General features: G+C 39.0%; 2 protein-coding genes across 6 annotated transcripts in view; both read right to left on the reverse strand.

The window, feature by feature from the left end:
* MEMO1 (mediator of cell motility 1) overlaps positions 1-453 on the reverse strand; it is an 83559-nt gene extending 83106 nt beyond the window's left edge. Inside the window, exon 1 of the mRNA XM_014460568.1 lies at positions 340-453. The gene's annotated coding sequence lies outside the window, so the exon portion shown is untranslated. The remainder of the gene's footprint in view (positions 1-339) is intronic.
* Positions 454-2043: 1590 nt separating this feature from the next.
* Positions 2044-12395, reverse strand: DPY30 (dpy-30, histone methyltransferase complex regulatory subunit). 5 transcript variants are annotated; one of them, XR_002830616.1, is made up of 6 exons: positions 12246-12395; positions 11940-12010; positions 11809-11856; positions 6465-6607; positions 2552-2649; positions 2044-2386 (listed from the first exon to the last, which is right to left on the reverse strand). XR_002830616.1 is itself a non-coding variant. In XM_006094348.3 (5 exons), the coding sequence occupies exons 2-5, from the start codon at positions 11973-11975 to the stop codon at positions 2314-2316; spliced, it is 300 nt and encodes a 99-aa protein (XP_006094410.1). In that variant the 5' UTR covers positions 11976-12010; positions 12246-12395; the 3' UTR covers positions 2044-2313. The 5 variants fall into 5 exon arrangements, 4 of the variants coding, with proteins under 4 accessions (XP_006094410.1, XP_006094411.1, XP_014316056.1 ...); XM_006094348.3 differs by lacking the exon at positions 2552-2649; XM_006094349.3 differs by lacking the exon at positions 2552-2649 and having other exon boundaries at positions 12110-12250.
* Between the last annotated feature and the right edge of the window lie 4850 nt (positions 12396-17245).

Consider the following 17245-nt stretch of genomic DNA (forward strand, 5'->3'; position numbering starts at 1 on the left):
CCCCCGCGCCCCCTCACCTCCCGGTTGGCCTCCCGGAGCCACCGCGTGACCCCACCCCCGTGACTCCGCACCGCCCCCACCCCCCACCCCCGCGGGACTCCCAGCACCCACCCCCACCCCCACCCGGGCCGGGCCCTCCCGCCCCGCCGGCCGCCGGCCCCGCCCCGCCCCTCCTCCGGCCGCGCGGCGAGGTTAAAGGCGGAAACCGGACAGGCCAGACGGCATCTGGGGTCAGGCGGCCCCGCGAGGAGGCCGCGGAGGCTGTAGCTCCGCGCACACAAAGCCCAGGCCGGGCCTGAACCGTGCGGGCGGACCGCAGGAGAGCCAGCGCTTCCTTACTCGCTGCTCTAACGGGTGCTGCCCACTGAGCATGCCTCAGCTTCGCGGCCGGGCCCGCCGGGGACTTCGCAACTTGCGCGCTCCGCTCTCCGGGGTTTTCGAGGCAGCAGCGGCGGGGAGGGGCGGGCTCCGGGAACGGACGCAGCCGCAGGGCAAGCCCCCCCCTCCCCCGCCAATTCCTTAAAAGAGCGCCACCGGGGGTAGCCAGATGGTGCTTTCCACCTGCAAAGTCCAGCTCGCACCTCCCTCCCCGCATCAGACACAGGAATCCTCAGTGCATTCGCACCCCCAAGGTTTACTACTAGAGCCGCAAGTCTAGCCACGCTGGGAAGTTCATTTGTACAGGTACACGGGAGGATGCCTGAGGTCCTGCAAACGCTGGTTTTTGCTTCACAGGGCCACCCTTACCACCCAATCTTGGCTTTGACACTGTAAACATGTCTTGTTTCATGTTATATTTATGTAGGTACGTGTCTTAACTCCCTAACTAGCTAAAGTGTGGTATAGTTATCCTCATCTATACAATGGGGATAATATTCGGATGTCCCCAGGATTATGAGTTAATAAACAGAGCATGGCATAGTAGGCAAACAGCAAACATTATTTCCAACCCTCCATACTTTTATCAACCCCAGTATTTCATGTCAGGGTCAAGCGCAAAGAATTCCTTTAAAATTATGGAAGAATCACGGCAAAGTAAGGTATCTTGGACTTCCCAGTAAGTGTTGTTATGAAGTAAACCATTCCAAAATTGGTAAGACAGAGAAAGTTGAGTATCTTCAATGAAAGATTTGTGGTTAAAAACCATAAAATTGTTACATCAGAATTTCACAGGGAACAGATCTTTGGTATAGTTCAAAGCAGACAATGGGCTGATACATAAAATTTTTGAAGCCCTGGCGGTGTGGCTCGGTTGGTTGGGTGTCATCCCAGTTCAATTCCTGGTCAGTGCACATGCCTGGATTTCTGGCTCAATCCCCCAGTTGGGCATGTGCAGGAGAAGGCCTATTGATGTTCTACTCTCACATAGATTTTTCTCTCTTTCCCTCTCCCTTCCTCTCATACAGGTCAAAGTGAGCAGACCAAAAAACAAAAACAAAAAAACAAAAAAAAGGACTGGCTGGTTTTTTATTGTAAAAAGAAGCAATGAAGTTAAGTAGCACAAACACTTCTCACTTAGCTATAAGCAACATATTGGTAAAAGTGGGTTTCAATGCCCATTCAAGCACTTACCAGTGTGGTCTTCAGCAAGTCACTTATCCTCTCCAAATCTGTTTCCTCATCTGCAAAATGGGAATAACAATATCTACTTTGCAGAGCTGCTATATTAGAAATAATTTAAGTAAAATAGCACTGCGATGACACGTAGAACTGCAAGGATAGCTATTACATTATTACCATAAAGGTTGATAGCATGGGAGGATATTATACACCCTCTGCAGTACTTATACCAGTAACCCAACTTTATTGTGCATTAGAATCATCTATGATAGTTGTTGAAAACTGTGGATACCCAGATTCTACCCTCCATGAGGTACAGGGAAAATGCGGAAAAAAACTGCGTTTTTTTAATATTATATTAGATTCTGATGTATTTCCATGCTGTTGTAAAAAACGGCAGCATTCTACGATAAAAAAAAGTCATAAAAGTAATGGAACCACGTAAATTATTTAGCATATAGAACAAAAACTACTTTACAATAATGACATTTAACAGTTTATTTTGAAGGTCATTTTAAAAACAAAGTTAAAGACAATCTGAGAAAAAATTGCACATAATACACTCTTTAAATATAAGTATGGTGATTAAATCAAAATAAGGGAAATATGTTTTCTTCTGCAACTCCAAGAACAAGTTGTTGTCCTGAAGGTTCTTATACTTCCAAAAAGGGGTGGGGGGAAATCATGGCAATTAAAGCTGCCTCTTAATCATGTAAATCTATAGTAGAAACCAAATTTTTCTGTTCTTCCCAATCAGTTTCGATCTTCAAACTGTGCCTTGTTTTTTAAAAGATATGATGCTAGAAATTCAATGGGATTTGGTGGTCTGTAAAGGAAAAGAAATCCAAAATTTAGACATTTGTATTCTAGATGTGTTCATTGAAATAAATTGTTCCATAATAAAAATACATCTTTTAAATTTTAGCTTTCTTTTTACACTCAAAGGCCATTTGTAGTAAATACAGGGTGTCCCCAAAAAATGTATACATACTTTTTTCTGATAGCTCAATTGATGTTTCTTCCTTTTCTGGTTTAACCCATCGGAATTAATAATTATTCAAAGTGTGTATACATTTTGGGGGAAACATCCTGTATAGTAAATGAGACAGGGAAGCAGATTAGTCAACAATGTAGTTTAAAGAAATTGAAATTTTTGTACGGCTGAAACCTGCTTATGAACTCAATTCTAAAACACAAGTTTGGAAAATGTACTAGCAATGGGATGATAACTATCCCAGGGGAATAATGACTTGAGGGGACACAAGGGAGACTGCTGGAGTGCCAGCAGTGTTCCCTTTCTTGATCTGAATGCAGGTTACATAATTATGCTTAGTGTCAGAAAATTCAGCAAGCAGTACACCTATGATATTCGTAATTTTCTGTATGAATATTAACCTTCAATAAGAATACAAAAACTACATAGGAAAATGGTTGTACATCACCAAGACAGGTAGATGAACTCTCTAAGTGATTAATCAAAGGAAGTAGTATTCATTTGAACAAGTTTTGTTTCTTTTTAAAAAGCAATTTCTACTGCCACCATACAACACACCTGATAAGTTAAACATATTTTAAAGTTAATGGGTATTATTTCATATTTATCACTTTTATATAAGTAATTCTTGCTGAGAAAACAAGTCGAAAGATGAAAATGGGGTAAACACCTATTTAAACCCTACTAGGAAAAGGCATAGAGAATATTTAATAATGATCTCAATATATTCCCTTAGCACTTTAAACAATCTTTTAACTAGCTAGACATAGACAACATTTTTCAAGATTAATTTGATAAATCAATTTGCCAGACTTCTTACTTAAAAATTGTATTTACTAATAGCATATTACTTAGGACTGCTTCAAATTTTTTCTTCTAGCTTATAAATATTTAGAATTTCTAATTATTTTTTAGAGAAAGAAAAAAATAAAAGATGTCCATACTTCAACTGTCAGTAGAGAGCCAAAAATAAATCATAGTTGCCCTAGCCAGTTTGGCTCAGTGGATAGAGCATCAGCCTGTGGACTGAAGGGTCCCAGGATCAAATCCAGTCAAGGGCACATGCCTGCGTTGCAGGCTCAATTCTATCTCTCTCTCCCTCTCCCTTTCTCTCTGAAATCAATAAAAATATTAAAAGATGTTTTAAAAAAATAAAAAATCATATTTTATAAATGTAACAATCTAAAGCAAATATTTAATGTTTACCATATAATTTATATAAACATGCCCGACTGGAGTGGCTCAATGGTTGAGCGTCAACCCATGACCCAGGAGGTCACTGTTCAATTCCCAGTCAGGGTACATGCCCGGATTGCAGGGGTGTACAGGAGGCAGCTGCTCAGTGAGTCTCTCTCATCTTTTTTTTTTTTTTTAATATATTTTATTGATTTTTTACAGAGAGGAAGGGAGAGGGATAGCGAGTAAGAAACATCAATGAGAGAAAAACATCAATCAGCTGCCTCCTGCACACCCCCTACTGGGGATGTGCCCGCAACCAAGGTACGTGCCCACAACCAAGGTACATGCCCTTGACGGGAATCGAACCTGGGACCCTTCAGTCCACAGGCGGATTCTCCATCCACTGAGCCAAACCGGTTAAGGCTCATTTTTTTTTTTCTTCAATATATTGTTATTGATTTCAGAGAAGAAGGGGGAGAGAGAGGGAGAGAGAGGGGGAGAGAGAGAGAGAGAGAGAAACATCAATGATGAGCTCTCTTGATAAGAAAACATCAGGTTCCTTATCAAATTATATCAGTTTGGCCCTAACTGGTTTGGCTCAGTGGATAGAGCGAGAGCGGCGGCCTGCGGACTGATGGGTCTCAGGTTTGATTCCGGTTAAGGGCATGTATCTTGGTTGCGGGCACATCCCCAGTAGGGGGTGTGCAGGAGGCAGCTGATAGATGTTTCTTTCTCATCGATGTTTCTAACTCTCTATCCCTCTCCCTTCCTCTCTGTAAAAAAAATCAATAAAATATATTTTTTTAAAAATTATATCAGTTTGCTAGTATTCATTTTGGTTGTTGTTAATAGTCACCCAAGGATATTTTTTCAATTGATTTTTAGAAAGTGTGGAAGGGGAGGGGGAGAGACAGAGAAAGAGAAACATCGATGTAAGACCAGCTAAGGCTAGTATTCATTATTATTCTTTGAATAAAACATAATCTGCACCAAATAAATGATGACTAATGTAAGTTAAAAAAAATATTTTTTATGGGATTTGCTTACATAAAAATAATTTAGGTAGAATTACTGGGGTAAAACCTGTACCAAAAAAAAAAGAAAAATTATAATCTTGTTAATAAAGAAGTTAAAACAATTTTGCAACCCCTGGCCAGGTAGCTCAGCTGGTTTGAGTATCGTCCTGATACACCAAGGTTGCTGGTTTGATACCCAGTCAGGATACATACAAGAAGCAACCGATGAATACATAAGTGGAACAACAAAGAGATCTTTCTTTCTTTCTTTCTTTCTTTCTTTCTTTCTTTCTTTCTTTCTTTCTTCCTCTCTCTCTCTCTCTCTCTCTCTCTCTCTCTCTCTCTCTCCTCTCACTTCCTCTCTCTCTAAAATCAATTTTTAAAAATTGGCAAAAAAAATGTTTGTAACACTCGTGCTGTTGAGCCTATGATAATAGTGAAAGAATTTTAATAATAAACTTTTCGTCATAGCCAGTTTGGCTCAGTGGGTAGAGCATCAGCCCACGGACTAAAGGATCCCATGTTCGATTCCAGTCAAGGGCACATAACTCTGTTGCTGGCTCAATCCCTGGCCCTGGTTGGGGCAGATGTGGGAGGCAACCAATTGATGTGTCTATCTCACATAGATATTTCTCTCTGTCTCTTCCCCTCCCTCCCACTCTAAAAAAAAAAAAAAAAAAAAAAAAAATCAACAGAAAAATATCCTCAGGTAAGGATTAACCCCCCACACACAAAAAAATACATTTTTGGACATAAATATGATACTAAGTATCAAACACCATAAAAAAAATTGTATCCTTTGAACTAGCAAACCAATTCGTGGGAATTTAGCATGTGAAAGTAATTACATAAAAACAAAAGAGGCGCCAAACCGGTTTGGCTCTGTGAATAGAGCGTTGGCCTGCGGACTGCAAGGTCCCAGGTTTGATTCCAGTCAAGGGCATGTACCTTGGTTGCGGGCACATCCCCAGTAGGAGATGTGCAGGAGGCAGCTGATCGATGTTTCTCTCTCATCGATGTTTCTAACTCTCTATCCCTCTCCCTTTCTCTCTGTAAAAAATCAATGAAATGTATTTTTTTTTAAAAAAAGAGGCGCTGAAACCAGTTTGGCTCAGTGGATAGAGCATCGGCCTGCGGACTGAAGGGTCCCGGGTTCGATTCCGGTCAAGGGCATGTACCTGGGTTGCGGGCACATCCCCAGTGGGAGATGTGCAGGAGGCAGCTGATCGATGTTTCTCTCTCATCGATGTTTCTAACTCTCTATCTCCCTCCCTTCCTCTCTGTAAAAAATCAATAAAATATATTTTTTTAAAAAAAGAGGCATGAAAACAGATAAACTGCCTAGTGATCTATAAGAAAGGAAATTGAACTTACATTTTCAACAATGAGAAAATGGTTAATTGTGGTACTATAACAACTTAAATTATAAGTTCATAAAGTCTATGCATAGATATGGAAAAAACTTTGTTATAATATTAAGTAAAAAGGAGATATAAAACTGCATGTATACCACAATTACAAGTCTTTATAAATATGCATATGATCAAAGACTTGTAGAAAAAACTTAGTGTCTGAACTGAGATTATGACTGACTTTTAAAATGTTTTTAATATGCATAAGTTCTTTTTATAGGAAAAAAATTATACATAACTAGTGATACTTCAATTAGAAAAGTCATTCTCTGATAACTCCTTCTGCTGACACTATTATCTTACCTTTCCTTTGCAAGCACAGCAAGTCCCTGTAATAAGATAGGCACAACTGTCTGATCCAGGTAGGCACGAGTTGGCAAAGACTGTAGATCCACTTTCTGTTTTGATGACTTTTCTGCATTAATCTTCTCATTTTCTACTATCCTCTAGTGAATCCAAAAAATATGCATAATATTACAAATACTCAGATTATTGTGAGTACTAAACAAAAAATAATGGAAACATGACGCTAATAGAAAAGGCAAGTCATTGACTAAAAACTGGTATTGAACTGCAAATCTCTTTGCCAAAATAAAATCAGACCCATCTCTAAATTTCATTCCAGTTTCTTCTGAGAGCACCATAATATCTCTTTCTTTTAATGTCATATCTCCAGATCCTACCTCTTTGTCACTCTCCTCTGCCTTTTTAGAAGTAAATACAAGTCCCCCTTTTTTCATGAGGCTACCTTCGTACAGTGTGCTTCAAAAAATCTGGACATGAAACTAAGTAGCACTGAATCACAGTGAGAAAGCTAGTCCTATTTCAACTCTTTCATCACAGATAATATCAAGGACAAAGTTTCAGTTTGGTGCTAATATGTCTTTAACACTTCTGTAACGCTTGCTTAACTCTGTTCACAGAGAGAGTAGGCTTTAGGCTCAGAGCCTTCCACTGGCAACAAAATGCAGCTAAAATTTATTACCACTATAACAATGAGAATACTTTTCCATTTATGTTTTTTTTAATGTATCTATGATTTTTTAAAGTGAATAAAGAAAAAAATAGTAAGTAAAAAATAACAATTAAAAAAAAAAACAGGGAAAAAGAATAATATGGAAAAGATGACTGTGATATTCAAATGATGTTTAGGAAACAATGATTTAGACTTTCTACTCCTAAGAACCCCCAAATCTGGGGCCTTTCACATAGATTCATCTGACATCCAGAGCAGCAAAAACTACTTTAGAGTCCTAGCTGGTTTGGCTCAGTGGATAGAGCATCGGCCTGCAGACAGAAGGGTCTCTGGTTTCATTCCCGTCAAGGGCACATGCCTGGGTTGCAGGCTCCATCCCCAGTAGGGGGCGTGCAGGAGGCAGCCAATCAATGATTCTCTCTTATCACTGATGTTTCTCTCTCTCTCCCTCTCCTCTGAAATAAAAATATATTTTTTTAAAAAACTTCTTTAGTGAAAAATTTTCCCTCCTTTTGAAAAATTACCGTTTTTAGAAATTTACAAATAAATGGCTATCTAAAATACAAAACACTATTAAGAGCACTTCCATTTAAATGAACTTTTGCTCCAAACATACTCAAAGTGAATATAAATGAATCAACAACAAAAAAACACTTTTCTATATTTAATATTTTTAGATTTAATTTTATTTTGTAAAAAGTGAGAAAAAACTTTAATCGCATATCTACATAATATATACCACTGTTTCCAAAGATAGTTCCCACAAATTTGTAAGGCAGCTATTCTACTTTTGCTTATGATTTTTCAATGTAATTTTAGGACTTAATAAGAAATTTTCCTATACCTAATAAAAGAGCTATTTATTTGCCCATAGATTACTTAGTGCCTGTCAGTAAATTTCAACAGATAATACCTATATACGACAAAAATTAGTCAGTTACATGACATCCCAATGCCTTCAATAAGAAACAGCAATGCCTAACCAATTCCTATAAATACTATAATAAACTCCTTAACCAAGTCCTCATTTATTTCATTCAAATATTTACTGAATTTTCACTATGTGCCAAATTTCTATGCTTAACTTTAGTTAAGATAAAATGCTGAACTGATCTAAAAAAAAACACCTGTATCTCCAAACTACTATAAAACATAAATAATAAACTGTTAACAGTTTAGAATAGTGATTGAAAAAAAGGAAAAAAATAAGGTGAGCCTATGATTGCCCCAACTTACTGTTTCCTGCCTGGAGAACTTGTAAGATGCAATACAGGAAATCAAAGGGAATCAAAGCAGAACCCACAGTCTCCCTGGGTTGAGAAGAGAGTTGAAAATTCAGGGAGACAAAGCCATCTAGAATTCACATGGGAAGGAGAAAGTTGCACAGGAAAACACCTAAAGGTGAGTACCTATCAGAGCATGGGTGTGAGGAAACTATTGGAAGCCAAGGAAGGAGCACTCACACAAGCCAGGAACACTTCATGTTTCTGTGACCTAGACTGGCAAAACCTCTTAACATATGAAGCACTGGGTAGAATATGAAAGAAGAGGAAATGAAGCCTAAACTAAAGGCTGGTCTGGTGTTACTTAGGAAAGAGCAAACCTCAAAAAGATAAAATTGTTTCCAAGTAACTATGTCCTAGGACAAAGCTCAAGAATGTTTGAAGGAATAAAAAGATAACCGATACCAATAAAGTAAAATTCATCACTCAGCTTCCAATAAAAATTTGCCAGGTGGGCTCAAACTATGGACCAGGAGGTGACGGTTAGATTCCTGGTCCCAGTCAGGGCACATGCCCTGGTTGCAGGCTCAATCCCTGGTCCGGGGACATGCAGGAGGCAGCCAATCCATGTTTTTCTTTCTCTCTCTCTCTCCCCCTTCCTCTCTCTCTAAAATCAATAAATATATCCTCAGATGAGGATTAATAAAAAGAAATTGTAAGGCAGCAAAGCAGGAAAATATTACCCATGAGGAGAAAAATCAACTCACAGAAAGACTCAGAAATGATACAAATGATAAAATAAGCAATGCCATTAAACAAGTTATTATAAGATATCCCTTCCATGTGTTCAAGAATATAGAGGAAAGCACAAGTTAAACAAAATACTTGAAAATAATTTGAATAATAGCTGAAATTGTTTTAAAATTTCATGAAAACTCTAAATACACAGATCCAAAAAACTCAGTAAATCCTAAGCACAAGAAACAAAAAAATTTTTAAAAAAAGAAACAAAAATTTTTTGAAAGTACACCAAGAAACAACATAATCAAATTATTTAAAACCTGTTAATAAAATTTTAAAAGCCCCAAGAAAAAAGGCATTAAGTATGAAGGAGCAAAAATAGGAATGATAGCAGACTTCTTGTCAGAAGCAGTATCAGCCAGAAGACAGTGGAATAAATCTACTCCCAGCAAAGATATCTCAAAAAATGAAGTCAAAATAAATGACATTTTCACACATTCAGAAACTTAAAGAATTCCTTACCAGCAGACCTGAACTACAAGAAATGTTAAAGGAAACACTTCAGGTGGAAGGAAAATGATAACAGACAGAAGTCTGGATCTACACAAAAGAATGAAGAGCTGCCCAAATGGTGTGGTTCAGAGGTTGAGCTTCAATCTATGAACCAGGAGGTCACAGTTCCATCCCGGTTGGATTGGGAGGATGTCTGGGGCGGTGGGGGGCGGGGGGGGGGGGGATCCCTGGGTCTCTCTCATCATTGATGTTTCTATGTCTCTCTCCCTCTCCTGAAATCTGAAATCAATACAAATATATATATATATAATTTTTTTAATGAAGAGCCCAGAAATGGTAAAGGTGCAGGTAAACGTGAAATACTCCTTTTTCTTACTGTTTAAATCTCTCTAAAGATCACTGAATTTTTAAAGAAAAAATAAAAATAATGAAGTGTAGAAGTTATAACATATGTAGAAGTAAAATATATGATAGCAATAGTACAAAGTCCAGGAGAGAGTAAATGAATGAAAAACTGCTGTTGTAAAATTCTTATACTATAAATGAAAATATATACTACCACTTGAAGGTTAATTGTGGTAAGTTAAATTTGCATACTATAAACTCTAAAGCCAACACCTAAAAATAATTTTAACAAACCAATAAAAAGAAAACCATAAGAGAAAAAGCGGCAACAGCAGCTGTAGAATTGTGGTTTCCAGACTTTCATATATTGCAAACAATTAGAAATAAACTAATACAATAAATGAAGAAACTAACATAGGGTTAATTCTATTTTGCCAAGTAAAAAAATTACAAACATAATTATTTTACCATCACCATTAATTCAAAAAAAAGAACAAGCAGTTTAAAATTATAGAAGCAGGAAGACCAATCACCAAATACAGTAATGTATCATCATTAAACACTCACTCCACTTTTTTTTCTCATTTTACCATGGAAATTGGACTGAGGGTTTGGGAAAAAGCATGTTGTTATCACTGCTCTACAGCAGCATGGCTCCAGCATCATATACAAGCACCATCAAGAAAAGACCACTGATGCCTTAAAAAGGTCTCTTAAATAGCTAGAAAACAAAGTGGTGTAAAGAGTCTTCACCTGATTCAGCAGAAGTTCAACTAAAAACCCATTAGAAAGAAAAGATTCTCTATCCGTATTGATATCAAAGCAATAGAAATGCCTAGCAATTTTATAGGCACAGAGTAGTCATTCCACATGCCAGCAAACTCTAGGAGTTTGGTCAAGATCAGCAACACAATTTAATTGTACTTTTAAAATGTCAACCTGCCTAGGTTTAACGCACAGCTCTCCACTTACCTCTTGGTAACCTTTAACAAGTTACTCAACTTGTGGGTCTTATAGGGCTGAGGATATATGCCAATTATTTAGGGTGTGCCTGGCCCATAGTAAAAGGGCTAAAGAAATATTAGCAGCTGTTACAATTATTATTCTCCTCAGAAATGCTTCTGCCCTCATTTATCCAAACTTAATCACCAGTAATGTCTTTCCTTTCCTAGTAAAACGTACACATCTCCTACAGGAAAGGAAGCCTCTGTTTTCCTAACCAATTCCACCCAGCTCTTGGTAATTCATTTGTTCCAGCACTTCCTTATTCATTTACAAAGTAACTTCTACTTTTAGACAACAACCTCTTAGGACTGATATAGAAAACTCTATAAAAGTTACCTTCTTTTTCATGTGTGTGTTTTTTCACATGTACTCTCTGAATTCAGACTTAACCATGTAAAGCAAAAACAGTATCTACTGTGTATATTATAGTTTCCAATGGCACCTGCCTACTGAACTATGAAAAAATCAACATGTATTAAATGCTGACGACACCAACACAATCCTGCTATAAAGACAATGGGTTTCTTAATTTTAATGTGCCATTTTTCCAAAGCAATATCCCAATAGATAGCCAAACGATTCTAAGTCTCCACTAGCAATGTATGCATGTTTCTTCACAAGTTCAACCTCTTGGCTAAAAATTAATTTGTACGTCTGTATACCACGAAGTGTTAGGACCGCTAATAAAACAAGCTACCCATAATGTGACAGTATTTGCTTCGTGATGATCAAGTTTCCCTTGTGCAAAGCAACCTAGTAAAAACAGATCCCAAGGTGTTTTTTGTTTTGTTTTTTCCAGCTCTTAAGAGAGGTACAGAAACGGCATAGGAACTGGGCGAGTTACCTCGACGTTATCTGTGAGACCGTACTCGGAGTGAGGATTTTCTGCAACCTAGAAAACAAAACACAGGTCAGAGACCTCGGCCACCCTTTCTCGCTGCACACCGCCACCATGAACCCAGGGCCTCCGGGTACCTGCGTCTGTCCCTCCAGCATCTGCTCTGGCTCCATGGCGGACCCTGCGAGTCAGTCCCCGGATACCAGTCCTGGAAAACAAGAGCAAGCACGAGTTACCCAGGAGATCGCAACGCGGAGACGCCAGGATGGAGTCCAGACAAGCCCCCGACCCCGCCCCTCACCCCCACCTGGGCGCGGGATCACCCCGAGCGGTAGCGGAGCAGGGAGAGGCAGTCCACGACCGGGCGCCCGCATCAGGTCCGGAAGCTCCATGATCCCCAGATCCTACAAGGAGTGGAGAAAGGGGGAAAGGGAGCTGATTACCCGCGCCCGAGCCGTCCGTCCCTAAGAGCTGCAGCGCGCCGCCAACTCCCCGCACAAACCGTTTCGGCCGTAAGTGACGGTTGTCGCACGACTAACGCGCTTGCGCAGAACTCCCCAGCGGGCCTGGGGCCAGGAAGCTGCCTTCCCGCTCCCGAGTCTACCTTGCGCTCCCGGGTCCGCCGAGTGTCCTGGGCAAGGTCTGGCTTGCCCCCCTGCAGACCCACCCGCCAGCCCCGCGGGCAGCGGCTCGGCCCGGCCAGCCCTCGGTGCTGCCAGAAAGCTTCTGCCCGAGCTTTTCCTCGCGGAACCGAAACCACTTGCTGGGTAGTTCCTAGGAAATCTCAGACCCAAGCTCAACAGTCTGCGAAATAATGTCAGCTTTTTTTTAAACTCTAAAGCAGCGGTTCTCAACCTGTGGGTCGCGACCCCTTTGGGGGTCGAACGACCCTTTCACAGGGGTCGCCTAAGACCATCGGAAAGCATATAATTACATATTGTTTTTGTGATTAATCACTATGCTTTAATTATGTTCAATTTGTAACAATGAAATTGGGGGTCACCACAACATGAGGAACTGTATTAAAGGGTCGCGGCATTAGGAAGGTTGAGAACCACTGCGAGTCTAAAGCCAAACGAAGCAGCAGTGTAGTAAGCTTTTATTCCAGTCCTTAAATCTATGAATATGCCGTGTTAATGCTACCTTACGTTTGTATCAAAATTAGCAATATGCAACTTTCAATATGTACTGTCTAGAGAACAGTATATTAAAAGAATGACAACATCATTTAACTCTTCTTTTGACTTGTATCACACTGCTCTGGACTCTTTTCATTTGCTTCTATTATGTACTTCTGTTATGGTATTTACCTCACTCTGCCTTATATTTTCTTTACAGTTAAACACAATTAGATTGTGAGCTCTTCAGAGGCAAAGATCATCTTTGTATTCGTTTGGTATATTTGATAAATACACTTTCAAAAGGAGTGAATATAAACGAAAAGCAAGCACTGGTGCCAAAGTTCTACTCTCTAAGACTTCCAGTCTTTCTTGGGGTCTTAAGAAGCTAGAAATTAGAAATTCTAGAACTAGAATTCTAGGATCTAGAATCATAAAGAAAATCTGCTCGACCTCCTTTTTACATACTTGGTGCAAATTCCATTTATAAAACATTAACCTCTTAGACGGACAATACCTATTTAGGAAGAATACAATATGTGTGGTAGAGAAACACCTGATTTGGGAATAAATATTAAAACGTGGTTCCTTCACATGTTGGCCATGTGAAATTAAGCAAATAGTTTAGCTCTTCTGAACTCATATTTGAATAATAAACAGTTCCCTACACTGATATAAACTTTCCCTAAATGATGAGTGGCTGACTGTGCCTAAACTCTTTCTGCAAACAATATGATTTATGCCAAGCACCTGAATATTCCTTCTAGGAGTCTGGAATTTGGGTAAGTCTTAGGCAGAGGTTGCTTACATGATCAACCGCAACAAAAACCCAGGCACTGAGTTTCTGATGAGTGCCCCTGGTTGACAACATTTCACATGTGTTGTCAGAACTTATTGCTGGAGGAATTAAGTGTGTCCTGTGTGAGTCCAGTGAGAGAAGACTCAGAAGCTGGTGCTTTATTTCCCCCAGATTTTGCCCCGTGTGTTTTTCCCTTGGCTGATTTCACTTTATATCTTTTTGCTGTAATAAATCAAACTGTGAGTATGACTATATTCTGAATCCTGTAAGTCCTCCTAGCAAATCAAACCTGGAGATATATAAAAATTACAGTGCCTACCCTCATACATTTGTATTCTTGTTCAAAAAAGATCAGACATATAAGTGATACGTATAAATGACAATAGTAGATAATGACTTATTAAAGGTTAAGATGGTGTGGCTCCTATGAACCAGGAGGTCGAGGTTCAATTCCTGGCCAGGGCATGTGCCCTGGTTGTGGGCTTGATCCCAAGTGTGGGATGTGCAGAAGGTACCCAGTCAATGATGCTCTCCCATCATTGATGTTTCTATCTCTCCCTCTCCCTTCCTCTCTGAAGTCAATAAAAACATATTTAAAAGTGAAAAATAAATAATTTTTAAAAGGTTAGGAGGAGTCCAGATGAGATTGAGAAAAATGTAAGTAGGTATATCTAGAGTGATGTTGCACAAAGAATAAATATTTAAGCAAAGCTAAGCGGATCAGGGTGAACATAACATAGACTGACACCATAATGAAGACAAATTAAGAAACTCAGGCTTCCTTGCCAGAATATAGGAACTGAGCTTATCCAACAAGATGTGGAGGAGTGTCTCAAGGACAAAGAAAACTTTCTGAAACTGCTGCAGCTGATAGAAACCATGCTTGAAAACAGACAACTCCTTTTATGTTTCCAATATTCACCCTGTGCTAACAGTTCCCATTACTCTGCTTTTCATGTGCACTAGAGTAATCATGCCCACCATAAATACAGAACTGAAAAATTATATTTATATATCCAAGTACTTTGTTTAGAGTGTACACCCTCTGATAATCTAAGTTGCCATTTTAGGATATTCATTTATAATTCTGTATCAACTGACTCTGCTTATGCTTCCACAGAATCATAACTTTAAAAATCAAGGTGAACAGGTTAAGTAACAATTTCTACTCTTACACCTACTACTATTTCAAAACTATGAGCTCATTCATACTTTCACCAGTAACAAATCCTCTGTAACTAGAGAATTTCAAACTAGTGTCTGTTTTGTTTTTAAATTTTGAGCCAATATCAATTAAGCAATAGATTCACATAAAAATCAGAATTCTGGTTTCTCTTGAAATGTTTTAAAAATCTGTTTTAAAAATGTTTTAAAACACACTTTAAGAAAGGAGCACCATTAGGCTGCACACCTGAAACTAATGCAAATAATGTTGAATGTAAAGTAATTGAAAAATTTAAAAAAAATTTTTAAAATCTGGCAACAGGAGACCACACATCCCTAAAAGGCAAAAATCAGATGAAGCTGAGTAATAGCTGTCCCATCTAATACAGAGATGCTACTCCTTCAGCTTCATCATTCCCATCATTTTTGGATTTTTGAATTTCACACCCATACATGGAACTCATATGCTATGTGTGACCACTGTTGCTAGTTCCTATTTGAGTTTTTTGGCCACTGCAATAGACTATAAACTTGATCTTATTCCTTATTATAATCCTGGCACCTTACTCATTGCCAGTCATGTTGTCGATGCATAATACCTATTTGTTGAACAAGTAAATCAATAATATGCACCACAATGTAGACTCAATACAGGGAAATAATTGTCCACAGTTGTGTTTTTTGCTTATTAACACATATACAGGATAATAATCATCTAATTGTTACTCTACTCTTCCCATCCCTTGCCTTCAACTATGTCTTTTAATTTGTTTTTCTTTCAAGTTTTCTGCCTTTTTTCAGGATCAGTCATCTCCTCTATTGGTTCTAGGTTTGCCATTTTATTTTATTCTTCTTTTAATTTAAAAGAAGTCTTTAATATCTACTTCAAATAATCCAGAATCTTTCAAGCTGAAGGTTTAAAGGGTGCCTTAGAAGAGAAGAAGAGCTAAAATATCCAAAAAACTATTTGGTGGTAGTCACTTTGTAATTAGATTAATGGATTAAAGTGATAAAGTGACCGAATGTCCTGAATTAGTTAGCACAGTGCTCTGCTCCTCCTTTTTGTTCTGGTGAAACTGGCCCAGATTCCGCTCAAGATTAAGTGTTCTCCAAGTTCTCACCATCTGAAAACAGGGAGGCTGTCAAACTGTAGGTTAAATGGCTGAGAAGGTTAGGATCTTCGGTCCAGGCAGATTATAAGGCCAAGGTAAAATCCAGGCACTATTTTCCTTGAGACAAACTTAGGATGATGTTAATTAAGAAAATTGGTTTGACTGGGATGCAATTCCAAGAGGCAGAAAACGTGGACTGAAATTACTAAAAATAGAGACCCCAGTAGAGTCTGAATTCTGGAATGGCTTTGTAGTTGTAAGAGACAAAACCAAAATTTATTGAGCCCTCTTATGTTATGGGTATTATGCTGGAGGTTTTAGATGTATTCTTTCATTTTGTAATCTAATTTTTATTCCACCCATTTCACAAAGGAGTTAACTAGTTAAAGAACCTGTTTCATTGATGTCTCTCTCTGAGCAACTAATAAGTGACAGGACCAGAATACCAACCCCAGTCTTTCTGACTCTTTATTTTTTATTTATCTATTTAATTTACATATATTTTTATTGATTTCAGAGAGGAAGGGAGAGGGAGAGATAGAAACGTCAATGATGAGAGAGAATCACTGATTGGCTGCCTCCTACACACCCCTACTGGGGATCGAGCCCACAACCTGGGCAGGTGCCCCTGACCAGAATCAAACCCGGGACCCTTCAGTCCAGAAGCCAATGCTCTATCCACTGAGCCAAACCAGCTAAGCCCTGACTCTTTTTTAAAAAAAATGTTTTTATTTAATGAACAACATAAACTGATGAACAAAAACAGATCCAGAGACAGAGAAGCATCGATCAGACCTTCAAACCTCAGAGGGAAGGTAGGGGAGGGTGGGGGTAAGGAGGAGAGATCAACCAAAGGACTTGTATGCATGCATATAAGCCTAACCAATGGACACAGACACGAGGGGGGTGAGGGCATGAGTGGGGGGTGGGTGGGGAGGTAATGAGGGAATAAGGACACATATGTAATACCTTAATCAATAAAGAAAAAAATAAATGTTTTTATTGATATAAGAGAGAGGAAGGGAGAGAGAGAGATAGAAACATCAATATGACAGAGACTCACTGATTGGCTGTCTCCTGCATGCCCCGCACTGGGGATCAAGCCTACAACCCAGGCATATTCCCTGACTGGGAATCGAAGCATGACCTCCTGGTTCATGGGTCAATGGTCAACCATTGAGCCACACTGGCTGGGCAGTCTTTCTGACTCTAATACATACTTTACCATACCAAAAAAAATGGCCAAGGTA

Source organism: Myotis lucifugus, unplaced genomic scaffold (assembly GCF_000147115.1).
Source record: "Myotis lucifugus unplaced genomic scaffold, Myoluc2.0 scaffold_134, whole genome shotgun sequence".
Taxonomy (NCBI): domain Eukaryota; kingdom Metazoa; phylum Chordata; class Mammalia; order Chiroptera; family Vespertilionidae; genus Myotis; species Myotis lucifugus.

Excerpts from the sequence above, each read along its gene's own strand:
- DPY30 (XM_006094348.3), bottom strand. The coding sequence starts at position 11,975 with ATGGAGCCAGAGCAGATGCTGGAGGGACAGACGCAG. Across the intron at positions 6,608-11,808 it reads GTCTCACAGATAACGTCGAG|AGGATAGTAGAAAATGAGAA; the intron begins GTAACTCGCCCA and ends TGGATTCACTAG. Across the intron at positions 2,387-6,464 it reads GCTGTGCTTGCAAAGGAAAG|ACCACCAAATCCCATTGAAT; the intron begins GTAAGATAATAG and ends TTTCCTTTACAG.